Below are 24,997 nucleotides of genomic sequence, written 5' to 3'. Positions count from 1 at the left end.
AGCAAAACAACTTAATGTGGCTATCTGCTGTTGTCTTTTTATTTTATCTGGAAAATTAGGATATTGACACATTTCTTTTCCCAAACTTTGATTGACTGAGGAGCTTTCTGACTGCTCATTGAGGTCATATACTTTCCATTAAATTTTGGTGTACCTCAACCCAGAAAAATACCAGCTTACATGCAATTTAGTGAATGATATGACATTTTTTCAACTCAATATATCAAGAGAAAACATGCATTTTCTTGTTGCAAATAATGATTATGCTCAATCACTGCACATGGCTGAATTATTTTTTTTTAGAGGTGGCATATTGCAGAGTGATGTAGTGGTTAATACTGTCTTCCAATGGCAAGAATGTGACTTATTTAAGTATAGGTTGGGCTTAATGGCCTCTCATGTGCAGAGATTGCATGTCTACATTTGGATGTTCTTAAATTTCTTTACACAGCCCCCAAAAAATTCAAAATTTCCTGCAGGTGTAAATGTGTTTACTTGTCTGTCTCTCCATATTTATACTTGGATTGACTGTTGACCTGTACAGTGTGTCCTCTGCCTTCACCCACAGCCAGCTGGTATGTCTTGGATAAAACTTTACAGAAGATGGATGACGGGAACAAAGGTGACATGAAAAACATCAGCATTTACTGTTTAAATGCATATTCAGATTTTTTTTCCTTAATACACTGGAGCTGATACTGTTACCCTTCTCTCTGTGTTTTCTGTCATCTCTCCAAAAACACACAGCATATAAAGCACATTCAAAGTCGGATTTATGTATCTACACAACATACTTTTTTTTTTTTTAGCATTTTCTATGGTTTGTAGAAAGTTTTGAAATCAATTATGACGAAAACAGCCACAGGTCAGAAATACACATATTAACTTACAAGGTTCTGTGGATTACTAACTATTCACTGGTGAAACAGATTTTTTTTTTCCTTTCCTATGATTGGTAGGACACTGCCTTTGTTGCTGCTTGGTGCAGCTTTAAAGTACTGATCTTATTGTCCAGCTCATCCATAAAGCCTTCATCCACAGACTCGCTGTCTGCCTCCTCTCCATCTGTCTCACTGGGAAGAAACACATGAAGCTGAGTGCAAGCCACACCACTGGCAGCAGGTCCAACAGCAGCAGAGCGATGACTGGAGCTCAGGAGACACGGTTTCCCGACAACAGACAGAGGCTCTTCCTCAGATGAACAGTTACGATACTGCACGACCAAAGGTCGCAGGTCACCTTGCACCTTTTCTGAGCTCAGGGTTGGGTTGTGCGAGTGTCGTCTCGCTGGTCTCGGCCTGGTGCACGGCTGGATGCCATGGGAGAAGTGAATATAGGTCGGTCTGCTGGAACTCTGAACCTGCAGGGGCTTCGGCTGATGAGGATTGCTGGTCAGTGGCCGGGGAAAGTTCTTGCTGGGGAAAAGTGTGGATGACTTGCTCAAGGAAAGGAGAGGTGCTTGTTGCTTCTTTAAGACACTGGAGCGACGACTGCAAGAGAGTCCCTCAAATAGGTTGTTCTCCTTTGGAGTGAAGAGGGATGGCTCACTAAGGCTGTGAAGACAAAAAGAAAAAAGTTATCAATAGAGTATAGCACAAGCAAGATTTAAAGAACAAAGTCATGGCTGTCACCAGCTCAGTTCCAGAGAAACTTTCCAGATTTCAATTTGTGACTAATCAATACATCCTGCATGCCGATGTTTCCCAACTCAAGAGTCATGCGGCATTGTAGCCCATTGTGCGGGTTATGGGTGAAGGCAGGGTACACCTGGGGCAGTTCACGAGCCCATCACAGGGCAAAACCACAGAAATACTCACATGTTTGTGGAGGACATTGATGAACTTGTAAACTCCACACAGACAGGCCCCTAAAGCATTTATGTCTGACATGAACAGAGGACAAGAGGCCAGAGTGCTAACCATTCTTCCACTTTGGTAGTCCTGACTTCGTGATGTGCCTCACAGTTGAATATCAATGTAAGACAAAGTACACAAAAATTTACCAATAAAATACGAAAAAATTCAAGATAAGCTGGTGATAAAGTTGAGGAAAATCTCTACATTTTTTCCCTTAATTAAATTGAACTTAACAATTCTTATTGGTCTGTGCATAGAGAGTATTTACAGACTGATTCATACTGGGGACAACTAACACTTCTGAGTACTTCAATTCATATCAATCAATGGTTACATTTATATTTTAGCTACTTGTGTATTGAAGAGAATGTAAAAGAAATACAGTTAAAGTTCATTTCCATTCAATATTAATGAAATGAGATCATATTAAAAAGAACTTACACATCAGAGCTTTTAATTCCACCTCATTTATGTGATGGTTATTCAAAACCTGCTTTGCTTGGGTGCCTGGAGGCCATCAAATACTCTACTGAACACCGAGGGAGGTGTGTGTTGTTAGTGTCTAAGAATCAAGGTGTGTGTGTGTGTGTGTGTGTGTGTGTGTGTGTGTGTGTGTGTGTGTGTGTCTGTCTGTGAGTCTCGCTCAGGTTTCTCCTGTGAAGCCAGCCAAAACCGCTGGGTGCTGCATCAGGCAACAGATCAGTTTCCACACCTGAGATTTATGACACGTGTGTCCCTCAGCGCTGAAGTGGCCTACATGAAGCCGTCAAACTGGGACACAGCAGAGAGGAAACAATTACAGTGTAATTCCAGTCAGGCGTTCAGCCTACGCTTTGACAGCTACTTTTGCTGAAATAGACAGTGGAGGCGGGAGGTGGAGATGACATACGGCAGATTAATCACATTATCAGAGACAGTAACTCAGGTGCATGGTGGTTATTAAAGGCAGCTGAGTCAATTGGACTTCCAGGTATCCTTTATCTGATATCCTGTGTTTTGTAGACTTTTGAAAGTTTAATGGAGACAAAAAAAAGAAAAAAAAAATCACATGACATGTGAAACATTACATTTCATAGAATCACAACATTATTTTCTAGGTCATTTTTATACCCGAGATGGTTGGAGAATATGAGAAGTCAGGTGAAAGTAGAACATTTTACTTGGATCTTCACTGCAGTGTTTGTCCCACCTACAAAAAGAAATCTTTGATTTTCTGTGTTTATTGTCTACTCTCAGTGGATCATGCCACAATGAAAGATGAGTATTTATTTGATCCTCAAGTCTTCCAGCTTGATAACACACATCCACATAAATAAATTGATAACTGAAACTTCATAAGATAATAAATATTGGATCCGCCAATGGTGCAGTACATTTTACCAATTTAAGTTAGCAGGCAATTGTGGCATTATTTTAATGTTGTTTAAGGTACTAGTACTAATTAAGGAATAAGGAAAGTAAATTAAGTAAGTAAGTAAATCACCCAAAAGCACAGGACAGATATCAATCCATCAATATCCCATTTAAGATTAAGTGTAAAGACAGTTTATGTACTGTATAAACACCATTTTCCAGTTTGAAAGGATGCAGGCTGTAGACTTCATTCTGGAATGTAAAAAGCATATGCAGGGAAAAAAACAGATTGAAACATGTGACTAATGGTTTCCTGAGAAAATGTGCATTTTTGCTATTGCAAATGTAAATATAACTGTTTGATTCTTTATAGGTTGTTGACTAGTGAAAAAAAAAATACTCCAGATTAGGTGCAAATACAAAGCATAACCTTTTCCTCCTCTCTAAAATCTAGGGAGCCCAACTTCATTATCAAGTATTTAATGTTTTGAGGAAATTGTACAATTTCTTTGTACCGCCTTGTTCCTCTCACTTGCATTCTAGAAGATTATTACTTCACTGTGGCAACTGAATTAAAACGTCTGGTCAATGTATTCAAAGGTGAAACTAAGCCCAACTCCACCGACAGTGATATTTTACATAATAATAGAAATGACATTTTAATTGATATCCATAGACAGAATTTGACCTCGGCTCAGTGCCGTTGTACTGCACGAGACAAAAATCACCTGAGACGAGCCATGCTGCTTTTCCTGCGGGGCCCGACGACAAGAGACGGCAGCCTCAGAGGGGTCTTGGTGGGCTGGGTGGTCGCTGCGGAGGCGGGAGGGAGCACGAGGGTCTGCGCGAGCCGTCCGCTCCTCTGCTGCCACGCGCCTCTCACGTCCAAGCCCAAGCCGAGCACGGCTGTCGGCGGTGCAGCTCCGGCGGTGCCGCTCATTTACGCTCCGGTGGGCCACACCTGGTGGAGAATGTGCCCGAAAGCGTTTCCCTCAGAGTTCAAGTATAAACTGCTGCTGTCACTGACGCACAGCCTTGAAGTGACCGCATGGTCGTTATAGAACCGTGTAATTTAGAAGGGGATTAAACCATGGACCTATAGTCTGTCTGTACAGGCTGTAGGGGGTAAATGCAAAGGGGATTGTAGCGATCCACCCGCGGCCAGCGGACGCCATCAATGTTGCATGCTCATGAATGATGCATGGCGAGAAGTGGCCAGGTGGATGCCACCGACTTTACCTCTTGTCCCTCTCTCCCTTTCCCTGCTGCCCGGGTCGGTTTACAGAGGAGGGGACAGCTGGCGACTGAGGAGTGGACGACTGAGCTGGAAACTGCGAGAACGGTTCTCTTACTGCGCCAAATAGCGACTGAGGTTTGTTATTAAAACTGAGAAGTCAGAGAGAGAGAGAGAAAAAAAGTGTTGTTCGGAAACAAATTCTCTACCAGTAGTGAAAATATGTATAAAAAAAATTTAGACTAAAAATTTAATGATGCAGAACAATGGTTGAAAATTAATGAAATTTGGTTTATGAACTTACATTCATATTTTATTGAAGTATTATTTAATATATGTATTCTATAAAGGATTTTTGATTTGCTATTTTTAAAAATTCTCTTCCTTAACCCCTGACATACCTTCAGGTACCCCCATTCAGAACCACTGATGGAGAACACCGTCAGAGCATACATTCAAATGAATATAAAATATATATTCAGTGAATCACATGTGCATTCACTTTTGTGTGTTCTTGACAGTTAAACATTTGAGAACTTGATGAGACAAAAGTCAAACCCATCCGATTCCTGAATCTAAGAACTTGATAATCTGAACTGTAACAGAATAACCAAGGATATCACACAATGGTTCAAGTCCATGTTTAGTAGCCTAATCGTGGCCACTTGTCCACTTTGCAGATCCAGATATGGAGTGTGGAATTTCATTCTCTCGCTTGGTTTTGGTAATATGAGAACACAGAGTGAAAAAAATAATTTAACAGGATTGTGTGACTTCAGGTTTCAGGTGCTCCTTTGTCTAACCAACTAGTTTTGTTATATTTCAGCCACTAAAACATTTGGTGTCGACTGTGTGGTGAGAATGCAAACCTGACCCACATGCAGCTTGTGCCACTGGGGCTCCTCCGGATTGTTTTGCTGCCTTTGGGTTGGCCAGTCTCCAGGGCTGACAGCCAGGCCTCCAGTGTGGTGGAGCAGGGGATACATAGCACCTTTACCCTTAATTGTATCTCGAATGGCCAGAGGAGCTCCAGCACAGAAGTACTGAGGTAAATGAACAGGCAGGTAGTTAATCCAGAGGTGTGAAAACTGTTACGGAATTGGTACATAAATAATTATGAGATACATCGGGATTAATAAAGTATCGATCTATAGTGTGATGAGGACAACCATCACTTTTTATAAAGATTTACTTTGGTTCTACATGCCTGACTAGACAAGCAAGAAAAACTGAACACAAAGTAATTTTTTTCCCTTATTTTATTAAATGTCAGAACCAGAGACAACAGTGCATCCCTCCTCTGGACAGCAGCCTGTCAGGTCCTCTGCTGGACGTGTCCTGGTACTGCATCAACACCTACCACTGAGTCTGAGAAGGAAAAGAATACAGTGAAATAAATTCACAAGGTCTCAGTATGACTTTCCAAATAAACCATTGAACTGAACACACACCTTTGACGTCTTCACAGTAGATGAAACGGCACCGGCGGTATAAGGCATCACCACGGTGTAGCTGCTGTGACTATTGCACCACTGGCAGTCAGTCTTCATTGAACCTGAAAAATAAAAAAGGAACTACTATGAACAATAATCTTTCAACAAGAAACATACCATAGTCAGCACAGGGTATGGAATCTAGCACTAATTATTACCAGAGTTTAAAGTATGCTAATATCAATATGGCAGCCAACAATGTAGTATGAACTCAAAACCATGACCATCTGCTAAAAAGGTTCTTTTAATGAGTTCAAATAAGAGAAAGATGAAGGGAAGGCTTAACTGCCAAAAGGACAACCCTTCTATTCGTATGTTTTGGGAGTACATGTGGTTGCCGTGTGCTACTGTTGAATCGAAAGTTCTAGTATTAAAGAGAGTACTCATCATAGTCTTTTCTGCCCTATATGCTCACACATAAGCTGGAGGAGTGGTGGAAATTTGTTCATAAATGTAAAAATACTTCAGCATCACTGTGAACTAAGAACTAAGATTTTTTTTTCTTTAAAAAACAGGGGTCAGTTTGGTAAAGCTTAAGTTGTAGATATTTATCGAAATCTGTCCTTGAGGACATAAATCTTAGGGACGCTTCAAAAAAACTGACATAGAGAACATAAAGTTTTGAAAGAATGATTTAATTAATGTATGGCTAGCAAAGTTACTTGCACATAGTGCCAACTGTACTATGAAACTAAATTCAAGTAATCATTTAATACTTGTATAAAAAAAAAGATCACATACAATAAACCATAATGACAGAGCTTACCCTGGATTACTGCCATTTACTCTCAGCCTCCTGCAATCAGTTGATGATCCTGCGGTGAGAAACAAACAATGAGAGCCCGGCAGTGGACTGGCAAGTAGGTTTACTAAGAAAAACTAAAGCATTATGTATTTGAATCTGCCAAGTCTAAAAGGCAAGTGTCAGCAAGAGAATCAGTTAGTGTGTAGAAGTTTTATCTGTCCTTGTGTGAGGTGTGAGTAAGGTGAAAATTATGGTCATGATTTTACAGTGTTAACATGCACCACTGGTGAACATCTGTTCAAGTGTATGTCATTGTGAGCAGAAGTTCTAAAGTATGAAGTGTGTCTGAAAAAAATGTCAGCTGGGTGAGGTAACTTTTCTTTTGAAACTGCAGAGGGGACGAGAAATTCATGACAACCACACTCAAATCTATTACAATCCTCGGCATGTTACAAGTTGAGTCTGTTACAGCATGTGGCACGAGGCATGTGAAGCGTCATACTGACACATCAGGGGTTTAACTGCAGAACTACCCCAAGAGGAGCTGCACCATAACGTCGCCCAGCAGTACACAGGGTCTCTTTCAGTGTCAGAGTTTGGGGCGGTACCCTTTCGGATGAGGCCATTGGAGGCTTAATGGGACATTCTGGCATCACACTCAAAGAGGACATGAACATTTGGTCCAATCAGGGCCGATAAATTTATTAAAAATGGATCACAGTGCAGAAATATATACCCCCACAGCCTTCGGTGGCTGAACCCAATGCAATCTCCTGTTGACCATGAGAGTAGGTGAGAACCATGAGCCGCGGGTGTCATCTAAGAGAAAACTTCTGAGACAACACAAGAATGGCCACAACCACAATATAGTGCACCATATCACAATGGAGGCTTGTCACTGGCACCATGCAGCATTCAGGTGCAATAACAGCAGTGAATAAATCAGAGGAGCGAGAGGTACTGAAAGATAACAGGGAAGGAGGTCAGCGTCAAGGTCTACTGCACATGACGGACAAAATCATCTGACACATCTGCACTGAGAGCAGAAACTTCTCTGAAGGTTTTTCAGAAAGTCTTTCCAGTAAGTAACCACTGAGTTCGAGGTGTGTCGTCGAAAGACGAGTTAAGCAGGAGAGCAAACTTGATGGAAATAAGATTAGATTGCAAGAGTTTTACCACAGACAGGCAGTTTTGACAAATGCTTTATTGTACATTTCTCATTTGGTATCAAGGAACTGCTGCAAAAGCATGTGAGAAAATGTTGCATTTCTGCACAGAACTTAAATATGAATGGAATATAACCAACGGGAAACAATGTCATGAGACAGAGCAGCTAAAGAGAAAAAAGGGTGTTGAACCGAGAAAGTCGGAAAGTCCTCCCATAAATACGCACACACCGTTCGGACCAACTCAAAATGTCTGAAGCCAAAGACAGTACAAAAATAAAAAAAAGAAGAAGAAGAAGAAAACTGCACTGAGCACTTATTTGGAGACGTTAAAATTTCCCACCCAAACAGACCCAAACCGTACGATAAATATTGTGAAGACTCCCAACCCAGTACCAACATTACATGTTTACGCATTATCAGGTTCATTTTACAGACAGACATGGCACGTATCGACAGGAAAAAGGGGGGAAAAAAGTTGTAAATACTAAGAAAAATGTAAGTTTAAGGTATAACTTTACCCACCAAATATCTGTGGGGATTTGGGGAAATAGCTAATAATGCTCACTCACCAAAAAAAATTACAGAGCTAAGTATCCTTGATAACCCTTTGTAAGAATACTTGGTAAGTTTTCATGTAAAAGATTCACCAATGTTTAAAAATTCTTTAACTCCCACAGATTTATGGTTTCCAGAACCTCTCAACTAAACTGTTTTTTTTCTAGTGTCCATGGATGTACATATGACCTGAATGTTTCACAGAAAAAAGCAACTGCATAGAAAGAGAGATTCAGACTTAGTAAGATAAACAGACATGTCACAACACAGAAACCCAGAGCTGAACAGCTGACCACAGCAGAATGCAGTTGTGGAAGCCCGCTAGCCTTTTGCTGGTGATTTCAAACTGGCATGAAAGACACATTATGAGGGACAAGCTTTTGCAAACATTCTGCAATGAAACTGGAAAACATGGCTACAATTAACACTTTAACAGTGAGGGTTTTCCAAAAAAGTGCAATGTTGCAATTTTTTTCTCTGTGCTGTTGCACAAAGCTACTGTTCAGATTGAAATCAGCTTGAAAGCTGTTTAAAGTATATTTCACTAAGATAAAACCCTGCCAGAGTTGTCTTTCAGCAGAGCAAATTAACACATTCATATGGATTCACATTGCACAATAAAGCTCACTCAACAAACACCATTATCAGTGGCAGCGAGTTGAACTTTTTAAAAATGTTTCAGCAAACCAGTTTGTGAAGGAACCTCCTCTGAGATGATAATTCACTGGGCGTTGAAGAAACTTTTGACAGGAAAGGCAGGAAAAATTCCAGGACAGCCATTTTTCAGACCAAACTTTGTAAACTACAAAAAGAAAAAAGTACAAACAAAAATGAAGCCACACACTCACTGCATGAGAACATCATTGTGGATATTATAATGAATTGCCTTTTCACGGTCTGGCAATTTTCAACCAGCAAATTTCCCAGCAAAATTTCCAAAAAGTCAACACATGACAGCACAGATTTCAGTTGTCTTGTACAACTGTACAAGATGTCTGCTTTCAAATCATCAAAAACACTTCACTATGACAGCCAAAAAAATAGGTAAAAAAAGTGTTATAAAAAGTTCATTCAGCAGCATCTTCCACGCATCTCCATTTTGAAGGTTATGTTGATCCAGCGACTCAACCATCCACACACTGGTTGTCAATCACACGGGAAGAGAAGCCAAAGAATCCCCTTCCATACACACACATACACGCACTCTGAAAAGGCTCAAGAGTTTCCCCCCTCACAAAACGCACAACAACAGATCTGCACTGTGATGCCATTATTTTGGTCAGTGTGATGCCAGAAGCCCTGAAGGTGTCACCATGAGCAGTGACGAGGAATGACAGCAGAGGAGTAAAGTTGTGGGATAACTGTGCATCTGGTATTATAAACATGGATGGGAGACTTACCTTTCTTGTTCAGCTGTTCTGTGTAAGCATACCTCTGGCTGCAGTGCAAACAAGTCCAGGCTTTACTGTCCACTGACTTCTGCAGAACTACTCATCGTCAATGTAACCCAACTGCAGAGAAGAGCTTCTACTGTTGACTTGGGCAGCCTGTCCTTGACAAGCCCTGACAGCAACTAATGCACCTCATTTACCCAAAGACATGAAACACGCACAACCACACAGGCACAACACACCATCTGTAAGGTGCATGGGACTTCCTGCCTCAGGTATGCAGTAATACCTACACCAGAAGTCTTGATTGGGTTTATAATCAAAGTCAGAAGTTGCATTGGATGAGAGTCGGATAATGGCATGGTCTTTGAAGTTAATCAGAGAAGCGTAAAGTGTGTAATTACAGGTGGAGGCAACGGTACACAGAATTCACCATTCTCAGACAAGTTGGACGCTGAAACAAAATGTGTTGAAAATTGCCAATTAAAAAAAAATAAATACGAATATATAAAAACAGGAGTATGTAATTGATCAGCCAAAGTAGAGCAGCCCCACCTCGACATGGCATCAGGGAGAAAATCTAGTTTCTTCACTGTATAGCATTTGTCTTAACAAGTGCAATCACTTACTGGATAATATTTCGAGCGGAAAGTGCAGTTTGATATTTGCACAAATAATTGAAGTCCTTATTAGACAAAAGCCAGTACTCAACTTCAAACAAAAAAGAAGTATTGCTTAATCACATGCACTGGGAGATCAAAAATTTAATAGAAAAGGAAAAAAGAAAAAGAACTGTAGTGAATACTGGTACCGTTACACCCCATGGAGGCACATATCTCCCTATGGTGTTTGGTGCTGCCAATACAAAGTGATGTTAAAAATAGGTTAGAAAGCTTTGATTTCATTTGTAGTTATTCAAAGTGATGCTGTCTGTTCATAGCAGTTGCCAATCTGTAATCCAAGTCATGTTGTTTTTTTTTTTTTTATTAAAAGCTGTATTATTGATATGTGCCATTTCAGACACCCCTGGTGTAGCTGCAGCTCTATTTGATAAACTGAACTTTAGTTGTTTTTTTTTTAATCCAATTTCATTAAAATCCTTTTGCAGTGGGATCATATCTGTACTTCAATGTGGAATTCAAAATGAAATCAGGAAGTCTGTGGTGGACTGTCAAATGTCTTTAAAGTTTTCAATTTTCGGTCTGAGTAGGCAATTCATAATTGTATCTACTGCGAATGAATTGCCGGAATCCTCTACAATGACTGAGTCTTGTGTGTGCATTAACGTTTTCAATTGGACAAATTCATGAATCACAGATTATGAACCGATTCTTAATCGCTACTGAGAGGACTTCATCATGCTGTCAATTATCGTTACATAATGTTGAAGACATTTCCTCTATGAGTGCAGCTAATCAGCATGTGGTAAATGAAGGCCCTCCAGGTCTCGGGACTTCTTAATATAGCGACTTTAACCTCTTTAGTTAAAAAAAAAAAAGAAAAAAAAAAAACTTTTTTTCAAAGTCCTCTGAATGTCAAATGTCACATTTCTTGTGAAAAATGGAGGTAAATCTAGAATATTTGGGTTTTTTTTGGGAGTGTATTTAATTATTCAGTCATTAATACCGTACTTGCAAAGAGCAAGTATTTATATGTAAAAACCATTTCAAATGGCTCCCTCTGGTCCAACCTTTAAATACACCAATTAGGAAATACATACTTTTTTAAAGAGATGCCAGTGGATCCTTCAGTGTGGAGGCATTACAAATATAAAGCTAATCCAAAGGAATACTACACTTGCAATGTCTTTGGAAAGTTGCTTTTCATAGTCCAACACCTTAATAGATGGTCAAACCTGTTAAAGAAAAACAAATTGTACACAACACCAAAACACACATGACATTACAAGCTTCAAAGTTTATGCTTAGTGTTAGCCATCTGAACTGTTCTGCAACAAAGTTTAAACTGTAGAAGTTCTTCAGATTAAATACACTGACCTAATGATTCTATGGTCAACATTTAATATTGACTGAATATAATTTTTTTTTTATTATGGTAGTTTTATATGAAGTTAAATATGACATTGAGGTGTCCTTTAAGATTTTCAGTCTGGACTGTTTTGTTTGGGCTTCACTTGTGAAAATCCAAATCACTGTCACCCTCTCAAAAAGATCATCTACAAGGAGAGTCCTGAATACCAGTCATCACACTTCCATGATGGTTGATTCTTTCCCTAGAAACTTCAAAATCTTGAGTAAATTTCTATGTTCATGGTCTCGAAATATTTAACTGTATTATAGAAATTAATTACCTGAAAATAAACCTAACAAAATATGTACATATTAAAGATGCAAAAAGTAAGAAATTTACTTTAAAAAAAAAAACCTGACCATAACATTGTTGATGGAGAAGACTGAATTTTTAAAAGGGAATGTTTCTTTCACATCTGGCGACAGATGGGAACGTTTTGAAATGTTTTTAAAGTTTTTTTACAGTGCGAGCCCGTTACTACTTCAGGGTTCAAGAGACAATCATATGCGAGTTTCTAAGGTTGCCAAACAAGCAGTGGTTTATGTCTACGCTTTCCCTAAACAGTCTAAACTCTCTTAAACTGGCAACCTGCGCGACCCTGTGAATGGGAGGAAGAGGAAGAAGGTTATGTTATGCAATATTACTTATCTCACCTTTATCTGAAAAGGTTGCTTTGGTGCTTAAACTTGAGTTTTTGCAGATGTTCTAACATAAATGTGCTTTATTGCAAAATGCTTCTTAAAGGTGTATTTATATATAACAAACTTTTAAGATGAAAGGTTCAAGTCGGCGCTGCTGCAATTTTGCTGAAGTCAATTAATTCTGAAAATGATAACAGTTGAATTTTTCAAAGAATCGCTTTAGGGAAAGAGCACTCTCTCCATGCAATAAAGGACACCATTTTAAGAATGTGCTATCATAGGATTCACTGGATATGGCTTTCAAAAGATAGTGAAATTATTTGACAACACAACAATATAAAAAAGCTTTTACCTGTGCAATCAATTAATTTTCTGGCTTAAGAAAAAAAAAATGCCAGAGGAGGAAAAAAAAGCTGCATCAGAATGCCAGCCAACAGCCAGTGTAAACAACATCCATCCACAAACTATGGTTATGTTGTTTAAATTGGTTATCATTTTCAAAAGATCAGTTTCGAGTTTCTTAGCTAAACCACTTCAGCGTCCATACGACAAAGCCACAACTTCCTCCATACTCCATAATCTTTAAAGTTGGTCAGACCTGTTAAAGAAAGAACGTACATAACACAAACACGTAACATTTGAGATCAACAATTCATATCATTTTTTCTTTTTGCCAAATTCATGGAAGCAAGTAAGTCTTTTGCTTTGCAATCGGTGTAATGCAAGGGGATACCAAATTGGTGAGGATACTTACTATCGCTGGCATTTGCTCATGATAGAAATACATTCGACAAGCAGAAGCCTACCGACGATGGCATATCATGAGATTATACTGTTGTGCCATCAATTTCATTAAGATTAAATAAAAGTTGAAAAGGCAGAACAGACAAGTGAGAATAGTTCTGTGAAAAGCAACAAAGCTAACGATGCAGTTCAATGTGCTTCGAGAGTTGCAATTCAGAAGAGTACTTACACTGACTTTAGGAGGCATCTCCTTTTATGAAAACTTCGACCCATTACTGTGGTTCTTTTGGGGTGAATAAAGATGCCTTTTTACTCCGAATCATGCATGGATGCAATTAGTTCAAATTAGATTACAGTGGGACAAATCAATCTAATAAGCAACATGACATTTACAAAGTGTCGCATTCTTTCCTCTATAATCAACCAATGGCTAAAATTGACGAAGACCAGCTTTTGCTATGTGGTCTTCTATTCGACGGGATATCTGCATTTACTGTACGTTTCCTTTTGACAGTGTTTAATGCTCCAAAAGTGCTATGGATAAAATATGACAAATACACCTGCTGAAATGGAACACTGGTCAAATGACACCAACACCACTCATGATGGCTCCAAACAACCGAGAGAACAAACAGTTCCGGGAAAGAAAAGGATTGATCCTGTCAGTATAGATGTCGCAGTACTTCATGGTTGTCTTTAGTGATGCCAAGGGACTCTCCTCAAAGCTGACATCAGTCACATGTGCATGTTCATCGGCACAATATGACTGACAGTCATGGTGTGGTACATGATGGCCATAAAACCTGTTGCTGTATGAGCCAGATATATGCAACTTGAAAGCTACCAAGATCTTCAATAAAATAACATTTGTCATCTTGCTAGTTCAGTTCTGATGAATTCCTCTATCCAATTACTCTTAATGAAATTTGAACATAAATTCCTTCTTTTCAAAGCCAGTATTAACTCTGCTCAGTAATTAATGCACACTTGTGCCATGTACATTCAAACTGAGTCCAGAGCATCGTGGACATTGCAGTTCTCCATTTGGTCAACCAAATAAATGATAGCATTGCGAGTCGAATCACTTATTACAGAAGTATATTTAATTGGTCCTTTTTTATTCAAACATTAACTTGACCTCTGCTATACTCAAAATAAACTAAGAATTGAAAAAAGTGTCTTAGTTGAGAGTTATTTTGTGCACTATAAATGTGTTTACTACACAGTAACCAGGTGCACAACTATATTTTTTCAAATTCAGGGTAATTTTAAGGGTCTGCTACATGTTGACAAACATCAGAGGAGCAGACACAATGTACAACTTGGATTGATCAACTGCCGTTAACTCGACCAGAGGCAAATTTGGGGCTGATCGCTTCATTTCAGGAACATTTCAGAGTGAAATTTGCCATACAGAACAACTTTGAAAGTCCTTTTCCATACGTCAGCAAAACTAACTGCATTTTTAATCCATTTGTTAGGCCCTGAGGATCTAAATAATTGAAAGCAATATTTAGTATATTACGGAATGAAGTGTATGTAACCACAAACTAATTTTCAATCATGCACATAAGATGCACACAAGCAGTTTGAATACTGTAAGCAGAACATCTTTCAAGAGATCAGAGTTTGTCAGCTAGTGAAAAAACACGCACACATTTTAAAGGGTCTATGGGTATTATTTCTGCTGTCCTGAGGCACTGCATGTCAGTGAATAAACAAGGTCACTCAGTCGATGTGTCCATTTTACGACAGTCTCGGATCTTAAATAAAGAATGCTTCACAGTGACAGGAATAAAGTAAAATGACTGTTTCCGTAACAATTATCCTCCTGGATTTAAGTAAGCTTCAGAGTCGCACAGGCAATAAAGTTACCAATTTTTTTCCCCCCAACATGTTTCAACCTAAAAATGTATTCATCATGACAGCTGTGGACAAGCACTGCTCATCAGAAAGCCATAGGGAGAAACTACAGAAGCAAATAGGTTCTGACGAGCCATACAACACTATCTGGCAAACACATTGCTGACGTGAACAGGTCAGGAGAAAGATACCACATAGACCCTTTAACACCTGTCATGGCACACACAACCATTTGTGCCAACAGCCCACCGTTTAGAACTGGTAGACATTTTAGCATTGTGCGGGTTTTAATTTAAGTAATAAAGCTAAACGGTGTGTCCGGATTCAACCAATGTGACTTTATTATAGTACATGCTTTGAGTCCAAATATCTGGCACAAAACAATGCCTTAGGAAATTGAGAAAATGTAACAATTATCACTTCACGATGACTCACAGAATTATACATCTAGAAAAGAAAATACAAGGTCAGATTGAACTACTAGAACTACTAGATCACTTCGATGTAATCTCTATTCATACTAAAGACAATACAAAAAATAAAATGAAAATATTGACGTCATTAAATGAATAAATTTGCTAAAATGTTGCAACATCGTAAACTTAAATACAGAAAAAAAATGACTCAACATGTTCACTTTGGAGAATGTATACAAATGGTGCTGCGGGAAGCATTGTAAAGCAGCTTCTAAAAACGAGGTTTCTTAGCGGGACCGTCAAACTCCTCGCGGACCCTGCCGTATCCGGGGTTACCTGGACCCATCCCCCTAGGACCGCCCTGGTTGAAGCGCTCATTGCGCTGCGGGGATTCAATTTACCGGGAAGGTAAAAAGAGGGGTGGGGAATATGTATGAGATGGGGTCAGTGCAAATGCACACAGTTCATGTCCATGTGGAGGTGTGTAAAAAGGAAAGGTAGCAATAGGTGGTTGGTTTTATATTTAGATTTACAAAACAACCAGCAGGAGACACGTCCGGAGAAAAGGTTCGTTCCATTATGAAGGTCCACAGGTGCCACAGGTTCCATACAGAAAAGGAAGAAAGGGTAATGCTTTCGTTAGTCAGTGCCTACCTAGTGTGGTCTCTCTTCTCCAGTACATGCCAAGCTAATCCTTTAGCCCTTACTCCTCATAAGGTCTTGCATTCATAAATGCTGACCACATTGATCATTTTAAACTTTTCATTCATTATGGCATTAAAAACATGCCCATTTGTCTAAAAGGAGCAGTTCCCAAACAATAAATTACTCCCAATATTACTGCAATTGGTTAAATTAGGTTTATTCAGTTATTGCAACTAGAATTCATGAGCTCTTACAAACAAGCATTGTATATAATATTTATTAATCATTATTAAACTATGTGACTTACATTTTCGAACAAAGAGGATGGTTTATAAATGACTCACTCCACACTAAACTGTACCATTTTGTTACAAAAAGGTCAAATTTTAAATTGTTGATTTTCACATTTCTTCTCTATTTTTGAAGCTTTGACTTTATAGGATGAGAAAATTTTAAAAAGATAACTCTTACTTTTCGGATTTATATAGAGTAATGTAGTATAGAAAAGACGCATTTTTTTGGATGTAACAGGGGCACGAAATTGAGTACAAAAGTGTATATAATGTAATTTTTAGTCGGGCATCCCATTCGGGCAGCTATGGGGTCCTAGTGAGATACTGACGGAGCTAATCTCCGGTGCTACAGCTGATCGTTTAGTAGAGAATGGTTCAGAATTTGCAATAGCAAGTGAGAAAAATGTTTGCAGGACGTAACTACTTTTGGACGTAATGAAGTGGACATAAAACAAACAACTTACCTCTTCTAAACATCATACGCGCCAGCTCCCACCATGTTGTACGTGCCTTTGCGTAATAACAAATAAATAAGCGCCTCCATGTATTTTCTGGTTTGCATTAAATAAAGTCACCTTGTAACTGAAAATGACCCGAAACAACATTCCAAAAATATCAAGACAGCTTCAGAAAAATGTACACGCTCTCTGCTCTGCATTTTAATCAGTTTGTCAACTGAAGAGGGCAGTTCTGAAACACTGATCAGCTGCTCACCTCGTAACCCCTGGGGGAAACAAAGGATTCCACAAGGGGTCACTGCCCCTGCAGATATTAAACATCTTATTACATTATGCAGAATCCTTTATTTGAAATTAATTTTGGATATTTCCCCTACCAGTTAGCAACCAAAAAGTCATCCCTGCTTTGTTAATTAACCCGTACACAAAGTCCTAAACATGTTTGGCCGTGCATGTAACAATTCTAACCCCAAAATTCAATACAATTTTTGGAAAGGCATGCAGATTTCTTGAAATGTGTTTTTGCTACCCATCTCATTTTATTATAAGTATATCTTTGAAGTATATCGTATGAAAAAACAATAAGATTCAGACATTTGTGTATCAGATTTTTTTTAAATTGATCCTTGAAGTAAAGTGTTATGTTTGGTACAGTTTAGTGTGGAGTGAGCCATATGCTCTTGTGAGTTATCATAAAAGCAAATGTATGATTTCCACAATATGGAAAAATCTAGATTGTGGAAAATTGCAAAATACAATTGTATTTTATTTATATATAGAGCTCATTTTTAAAAAATTGCTTCAGCTTCAATTTTTTTTTTTCAGCCAAATGAACACAAAAACATGCAAAACCTTCACTCAGTCTAACATGTATCTACCTGTGACTGAGTTCATCCTAAGAAATACTTTTCAGTTTCAGACTTCTGCTTATGACAGGGATGAAAACCAAACCAAATTTAAATCATGTGACTGTGACTAGAAATCAAAATTCAGGAAATGCACCAGAAAGGTATAGAATATCTTGGCAGTTATAGCATGGTAATCATCTCACAAAATACTCAACTGTTTTCAAACCAGAAAACAGTTTATGCTTTTTCCATTTAAAATACTCATTCAGACAAATCCCGGGGGAAAAAAGAGCTATTATCTTGAGCATCTCACAGCCTTATTTGCAGAGGAAGAAGGCTTTGATTGAAGGAAAATATACTGTAGTACTAGGAGTTTACTTGAGGGAGATCTTGATTATTAAGACCCCTGATGAGTTTCACGTTCAATGGTGACAAAAACGTTCTGTTAGGGATGCACCGACACCAGTATCAGTAACTGCACGAAGTAATCCTACTCGAAAAAAGGTCCCCGATACTATCCGGCGCGCATGTGGCATCATGCCTCAGCACTGCTGCCTGCAGGTATGCAAGACAGTGTGAGCACTGTCAGTGGTTTGGACATTCTTATGATTAATGAGAATGAAAAACAGAAGACCGACTCAACTATGGTCACCACTTGAACAAGCAGAGTTGAGCAGATGCCGCTCTGCACGTAATGCCAAACCATGCAACATGTTAAAGAGTTTCAGGGCTCATGCCTGCTCAGTGAGAATCCTACACATGATTTAAGTATAACTGATACACTAATTAACGGCAATCTAGAGAATGTGGCAGCACAACGAGCTTGGTTCCTCAGTCTACTGTATGCACAGATCAGTATGCAGATGGACTGTTGGAGGCGCGTGTAGTGTCGACGCACAGGCTGTGTGGAAGTAGTTTTTGGTGGCACACGGCCTTCACAGATCACTTGTGTTATGTAGCGAGTCTGAATTAGACTTTATGGCATTTAAAAACTATCAGTATAGTGTATCAGTAAGAAGTTGAAGTTTACTGCTTGTACTCATTCGTAAAAAAAAAAAAACAAAAAAAAAAAAAAACGATATCGGTGCATCCCCACATACTACCTGTCAATGTTCAAACTTTGATATACCATTCTGCTGCGATCCACAAGGCCAACAAACCTGACATGAAAATAAAGTAAATTAACCGGTTTTAAAAACAATACTTTTCTATTCCAATTAGTGAATTAAATTCAAAGAAAAGCTAAAGCCTTTTGGAATTTATTGATATAGGTAAAAGGACAATTTTTCCGATACAATGATAACTGGCACATTGCTGTGGTCTGGGAATAAAGCTCATATTAATGAGACAACTCTGCCAGAATCATAGCTCGAAGTCACGACCTCGTGTCCACCTACAAAACCCTGATGACAAATCACTAAATGTTCAGCCCACCCCTGTCAGTTACCCAACGCTTCATTAAACAAATTTGTTCCAATTTGATGCTTTTGTCGTCATCCTGCACTAAACAAATTAAAAATGCTCAGTTAGAAAAAAAAAAGTGATGAGAAGGTGAAGCTTGTCCAAAAAAAGCGAAGTACAACCTTGACTCATGTCTGAAAACTGGCTTATAGAGCAAAGGGAGGTTTCCACTTGATTCCACACATAATGCACATAGCCTGTTTGTACGCAACATCATGTTTTCTCAAACAGATCCAAGTGCTGACAGAGATCGAAAAAAGTGATACGCACACTGTCGACACTAAAAGAAAAACACGCTGCTTCATGCCATCCGTTCTTCAGTCAGCAAAAGTGCCTGTCCAGCTCACAAGAGACAGGGCTTGCAATGGAGTCCAGTACCAACACTGTGTGATAAAGTGAGCAGAGCCACTGCAGTTTGCTTTCAAACTTTCGAAAACACACTTAAGAGCAATTTCTGATGGTTTAGTGCAGGTTGACGATCATGTAGCTTGGGAACACTGCTCAGTTGGGAATAACTGGGGGCTCCACTTTCCATTGAAAGAAAGGTGAAGGTAGGCAGCATCCCTGTCTCAGTCAACAGTCAGCAAGCCATTCAAATATGACAGCAGAAACGATTCACATCCTGCTCAGCCAGGTGGCCTTCATGTTTAAAAAGAGCTGGGAATCTTTCCAACAACAAAAAAAAACAAAAACAAAAAAAACAACAACAACAAACAGACGATAGCTAATAATCTTCCCAAAAGCGGGATACGTTACCATTTCGTTGCCCATCAGTCCTGCAGAAGATGGTCCCTGCTGACCCTCAAATCCCATCCCGCTCATTGGGAACTTCTGGTTGGACCCAAAGGACATTTCTGAAAGAGATATCCATTTTTTTGTGTTTAGCCAATCCCATAATGCTGTCTGTGGAACCCCATTACAAATTCGTCATACAGTTGACCAAATGACCACAAATAATGTCATAAACTTATACATATACGACACATGCACTTTTTAAACCTTAAAGAAATAAATGGCCTCTATGCACAACTCAACCACTCCCTGAACTTCAGGAGGCTCCTTGTTTCCTGTCTTTCATGATAGGATGAGCTGATTAATGCAGGTGTGTCTGACCTTTACTGTTGTGGTTACAAAGGTCAGGGACACCTGGACTAATCAGCTCGTCCTATCATGAAAGACAGGAAACAAGGAGCCTCCTGAAGTTCAGGAAGTGGTGAAGTTGTGACTGGAGTCCATTGCAACAAAACTATTTCGACTACGAACCACTCATGCCCATAGCCCCACCTGGGTGCATTCTCAGTTCCCTCTCCCTCTGTGAAGAAAGAAACAAAAGAAAGAAGAGATAATTAGTCAATGCCAACTCTAATTAAGTACTTCCTGTTAAAGCTCACCAAGAAACTAAACTCACATCCATGAAGTTGCCCATTCTGTAGTTCTCTTCACGCTGGCGGCGAACCTGCTCTTCCATCTCCCTCTTCCGAATCATCTCCTCTTCACGCCTGCGTCGCTCTTCCTCTTGTCTTTGAAGTTAAGACAATTGTATTTGTACAGCACAACTCAGCAACGCCATTAAAATTCCAATAACATTTTCAAACAAACAATAACATAAAACTGAATTAGATGAGGAACAAGAACTTAAAAAAAAAAAAGAGAGAGTCAAGAACAGCGACTTCCCCCAGAGTCAAATAGGATCCTGTAATTGAAACCGAATGAAACCATCATTCTGCTGCCATGCTGAGGTCAGAAATAACATGTCAGAAATTGAGACTGTGGTAGCGATTCTATAAGCAGATGGTAGAACTTGTCTCAGAACTTGCAGGATCAAGGACAGTGGAATTCCACTGCTACGTGAAGCTTTTACCAAGCAAGCATTAATTGGCAGCATTCCTGAAAGTGCAAGTAAGTGAACATAATTCAATACCGGAGCTGCATCTCCTTTCTCTTTTGCATCTCCTGACTGTGCAACTCCTCCATGCGCCTGAGTTCTTCTTGGCGTCTGAGTAGATCTGGAAGAATGAGTAAAACGAACATTTAACCGTCATCCTTGAATACTACACCTTAATAGCACACATTTTCAGTAGAATGTAGACAGCTTCCAAGTAAACAGAAAGCAAGTATGTGTGTATGAGAGATGTTTTTACCTTGTCGGAGCAGGTTAGCCTGGTGCTCGTGGTAAGCATCATCCATCTCACTCTCCAGCTTTTCGCGAGCCTCCTGCATGTTTTTCTCCACTTGCTGCCTTTGCTGCTTTTCCATTTCATCAAGGGACTTCCAACGTTTTGAGTATTCAAACTCAAATGTGCCGGGGCGGGCAAAACGAGGTGGCTCATCACGCTCTCTACAAATACAACACATATAGTGTTCATATAACGACATTGTTAAAAGTGTTCAGTCCAACAAATTCAGAGTCAAAGCCCATAAATGGTCACTCATTAGAACTAAAACCCAATGTAATTTTTTCACCAAACAATAATAGACTGAAGTATGCAAGTTGAAATTAAGGACAAGCAGGTTAAAACGAGCTACTCAACAATCCTCATCTTGATTAACACAAGTAAATATCTAACTCACAATGGCCCCCGTTCACATGAACCCCGTATAATCGAATTGTAGGGTGAAGAAGACTGCAAATGTGTCATATACACGCCTGAGTGGATTCGCGTCCTAACGGATTGTATTTCGGACCCGATTGTACGAGGTAATCTACACCCATCGATAATCCGCTCCGTGTCTCATATATATTGTCCTTGACAGAAGCTCAAAAACATAGTATTTAAGTTTGTTCGCCCCAAATTCATCCTTTGGAGTTTCAGTGGACTAAAAGGTTGCTCTGACGAGCCCTCCTCAGAACAGGCTGTTTCTGAGTCTGCTTTCCAGTGTGCACTTGAACGTGTCTGCGCGCACACACACACACACACACACACACACACACACACACACACACACACACACACACACACACACACACACACACACACACACAGGTGGATAAGCAGACCCAACTCATACTCGACTGTTTCAGCAGGCATTTTCCCAAAATGTGTTGTTGCAAGACAGGGAGGAAACAGACCATTTTAAAATGTGAACGTAAATGAGGCTACGGCAACACATACTACTATAAGAAACTCTTCACAAAGTGAAAAAAAAGCATTATATGTCGCCTTTAAGATCAAATAAGAGTCGCCACTACAAAAGGAAAAGAATAAGATCAAAGGTGATGTGCTTACGCCTGATATCTGGGATTCTTTTGTGCCAGTTTCTCTGGGAGACCATCCTCACTGTCAAACTGCTCCAGCGGCTCAACAATAACAGGCCGAGGTGACCTAAAAAGACAGCAAAATCTATTTCAGACATTTCCTTGGTATATGACATAACATCAAACTGTCAGACACTTTTAAACAAACAACCTATTACAAGTGAATTAAACTCTTACGTGGTCAGAAGGAAGACACCCTCATTGCACCGTTCCAATGCCTTCCTGGCAGCAGGCCTGGAGGCAAACTCCACAATCCCTCTCCCTGTGGAACGCCCACGATCATCCACAATAACAATAGCTCTCTCCACCATCCCAAACTGTGAGAAAGCTTCTTCTAAAAGCTCGTTGGAAACAAACGGCGACAGATTTTTCACAGACAATGCTGCAGAGTGTGTAGCAAAGCGAACACGCAGAGGTCTGCCTTTCATTGGTGTGTCATCCAACTCTGCTTTGGCAATCTCAGCCAGGGCACGAGATTCCTATGGATAAAGTATTCCATGAAATTACTTTGGGAATCAAAAGTTAAATTAAAACACAAATAAGATATCTTACCAGTCTGATGAAACCAAAACCCTTGCTTTTGTTTATGAAGACCTCACTCGGCTCTCCATATTTGGCAAAAAGCTTCCTGAAATCTTCTTCTGAAAGGTCATTGGGCAGGTTGCCAACGAACAAACGACACCGTTGGGTGTATGTCTTCTCCCCAGGCTTCAGTAACATGGACAGTGTTGCCTTAAACTCCTGTTGAACAATGAAGCAACATTACACTTCCTCAAAACGGACAATGGTAATAGAGGAACATATTCATGGATATAGGAATTGCCAGAGTGGTTTACACGAGACAGCTGAATTAAAACCGAGACGCCTTCAACCTTAAACACAATTACACAACTAATCAATCCCAACCCGCCCATCCCCCACCATCTTTGTGTCATAAACAAACATGACCTACATTTAGAAGTTCGGTATTTCAGACAAATTTTCGAACTGGACGCCTCCTAAACACTCGAAAAAACATTTATGGCGCCAGATAAAGCAGCTGAAGAACAGCAAACGTTGCTTTGTTGTCGTTTTCGCAATATGGCCGCTAGCTGTAGCCACAAGCTAACGTGTGCGTGGCCGCGGCACAGGAAAGGCTGTCATGGTATGAAGCAAAGACGATTTTTCAACACCCGTTCGGAAAAAAAGGTGAAAACAAAAGATGCAAACCTTGGTTTCCTGCTCCATTGAATCGTTTCCAGTGTCTTCCTCTAAGTTCTGCCTGGATTTGGACATCGGCGGCCCTAACTTCTGGCCCTGGTGAGGCCCAGACTTCTGGCCCTGTTGAGGCCCTGATCTGTGTCCCTGTTGAGAACCGGATCTCGCATTATGTTGAGGACCGGACCTCGGGCCCTGCTGAGGTCCAGATCTTGGACCCTGTTGAGGACCGGCTCTCGGACCCTGCTGAGGACCGGACCTCGGACCCTGCTGAGGACCGGACCTCGGACCCTGCTGAGGACCGGACCTGGGACCCTGCTGAGGACCAGACCTGGGACCCTGCGGATGGCCGGATTTCGGACCTTGCTGAGGTCCAGACTTCGGACCCTGCTGAGGTCCAGATTTCGGGCCCTGCTGAGGGCCAGCTTTCGGACCTTCCTGTGGACTAGATTTGGGGCTTGGTTGCGGTTGCTGCTTTTTTCCATTCGTGTTGCCGGCCGGCGACTTCAACTGCTGGTTCTGGGCGTTATTGGGCTGCTCCGGTTGAGGAGAGGTGACATTGGGCTTCGGTGGTGGGGACTGAATCTTGGGCTGAGCAGTAGCAGTCGGGGTTGTTGGTTTCTGTTTGTCCTGTAGCTCCTGTTGTGTCGGTTTAATATCCTGCTGCATCGGACCTTTCATGGTCAGAGCCGGGCCGGGACTCGGCGGAGGAATGATCGGAAGCGACTGGTTCTGCTGTGGCTTCTGGGGGGTCGTCTGTTCCCCCATATTTTGGGGTCTGTTGAAGTTGTTACCCGATCCTCTGCGGTTTTGGTTGTGATTTGCGAAAGGATGATTCCTGAAATGTGGGTTTCCCATTAGGCCACCACGCATGGGGCCGCCGGGGCCACCGCCTCTTCGTGGCTGAAATTGATTCATACCCAAGCCACCACGATTATTGTTGAAGCGAGACATTGATCCGTTGTTCCGTGAAGAATATCACTGAAACTCGAGAGAAAAAATAAAATTGTTCCGCGTTAAACTCAGCTCCCACTTGAAACGGCGAATCTTCAAAATGGCGACCAACGATCGAAAATTGTGATGTCTTTCTTTATTCAAGGAGAGAAGCTGAGCTCCACCTCCCTCCAGCTTTCGATGCTGATTGGCTAGAGGGTGAAGGGGCGGAGTCATTACAGTTTTGAAAGATCTATCTTCCTGTTTAAATTATTATTGATAGACGTTCATAAAACATCAATTAATGACACTAAACATTTATTTAACAATCAACATTTTAATAAAATATTATTTCTTTAATACTGTTAAGATACTACTTATGGTGGCCAGAAAGAAAACCCATGCACAGCACATA

General features: G+C 40.2%; 1 protein-coding gene across 4 annotated transcripts; it reads right to left on the bottom strand.

Annotated features, from left to right (window-relative positions):
* Positions 1-5,684: 5,684 nt before the first annotated feature.
* Positions 5,685-24,724, bottom strand: sfpq (splicing factor proline/glutamine-rich). Of its 4 annotated transcripts, none has more exons than XR_003933876.1 (12): positions 23,662-24,724; positions 23,005-23,193; positions 22,630-22,931; positions 22,424-22,519; positions 21,338-21,534; positions 21,118-21,202; positions 20,605-20,716; positions 20,460-20,508; positions 19,953-20,050; positions 6,703-6,751; positions 5,895-5,998; positions 5,685-5,811 (listed from the first exon to the last, which is right to left on the bottom strand). XR_003933876.1 is itself a non-coding variant. In XM_030119965.1 (10 exons), the coding sequence occupies exons 1-10, from the start codon at positions 24,601-24,603 to the stop codon at positions 15,763-15,765; spliced, it is 2,181 nt and encodes a 726-aa protein (XP_029975825.1). In that variant the 5' UTR covers positions 24,604-24,724; the 3' UTR covers positions 7,057-15,762. The 4 variants fall into 4 exon arrangements, 2 of the variants coding, with proteins under 2 accessions (XP_029975825.1, XP_029975826.1); XR_003933877.1 differs by having other exon boundaries at positions 20,481-20,508; XM_030119965.1 differs by lacking the exons at positions 5,685-5,811; positions 5,895-5,998; positions 6,703-6,751 and adding an exon at positions 7,057-15,873.
* Positions 24,725-24,997: the final 273 nt, after the last annotated feature.

The sequence above is a fragment of the Salarias fasciatus genome, chromosome 22, assembly GCF_902148845.1.
Source record: "Salarias fasciatus chromosome 22, fSalaFa1.1, whole genome shotgun sequence".
NCBI lineage: Eukaryota > Metazoa > Chordata > Actinopteri > Blenniiformes > Blenniidae > Salarias > Salarias fasciatus.
This window is presented reverse-complemented; position numbering and strand designations above follow the sequence as displayed.

Excerpts from the sequence above, each read along its gene's own strand:
- sfpq (XM_030119965.1), bottom strand. The coding sequence starts at position 24,603 with ATGTCTCGCTTCAACAATAATCGTGGTGGCTTGGGTATGAATCAATTT. Across the intron at positions 23,194-23,661 it reads CAATGGAGCAGGAAACCAAG|GAGTTTAAGGCAACACTGTC; the intron begins GTTTGCATCTTT and ends ATTGTTCAACAG. Across the intron at positions 21,535-22,423 it reads AAGAATCCCAGATATCAGGC|AGAGCGTGATGAGCCACCTC; the intron begins GTAAGCACATCA and ends TTGTATTTGTAG.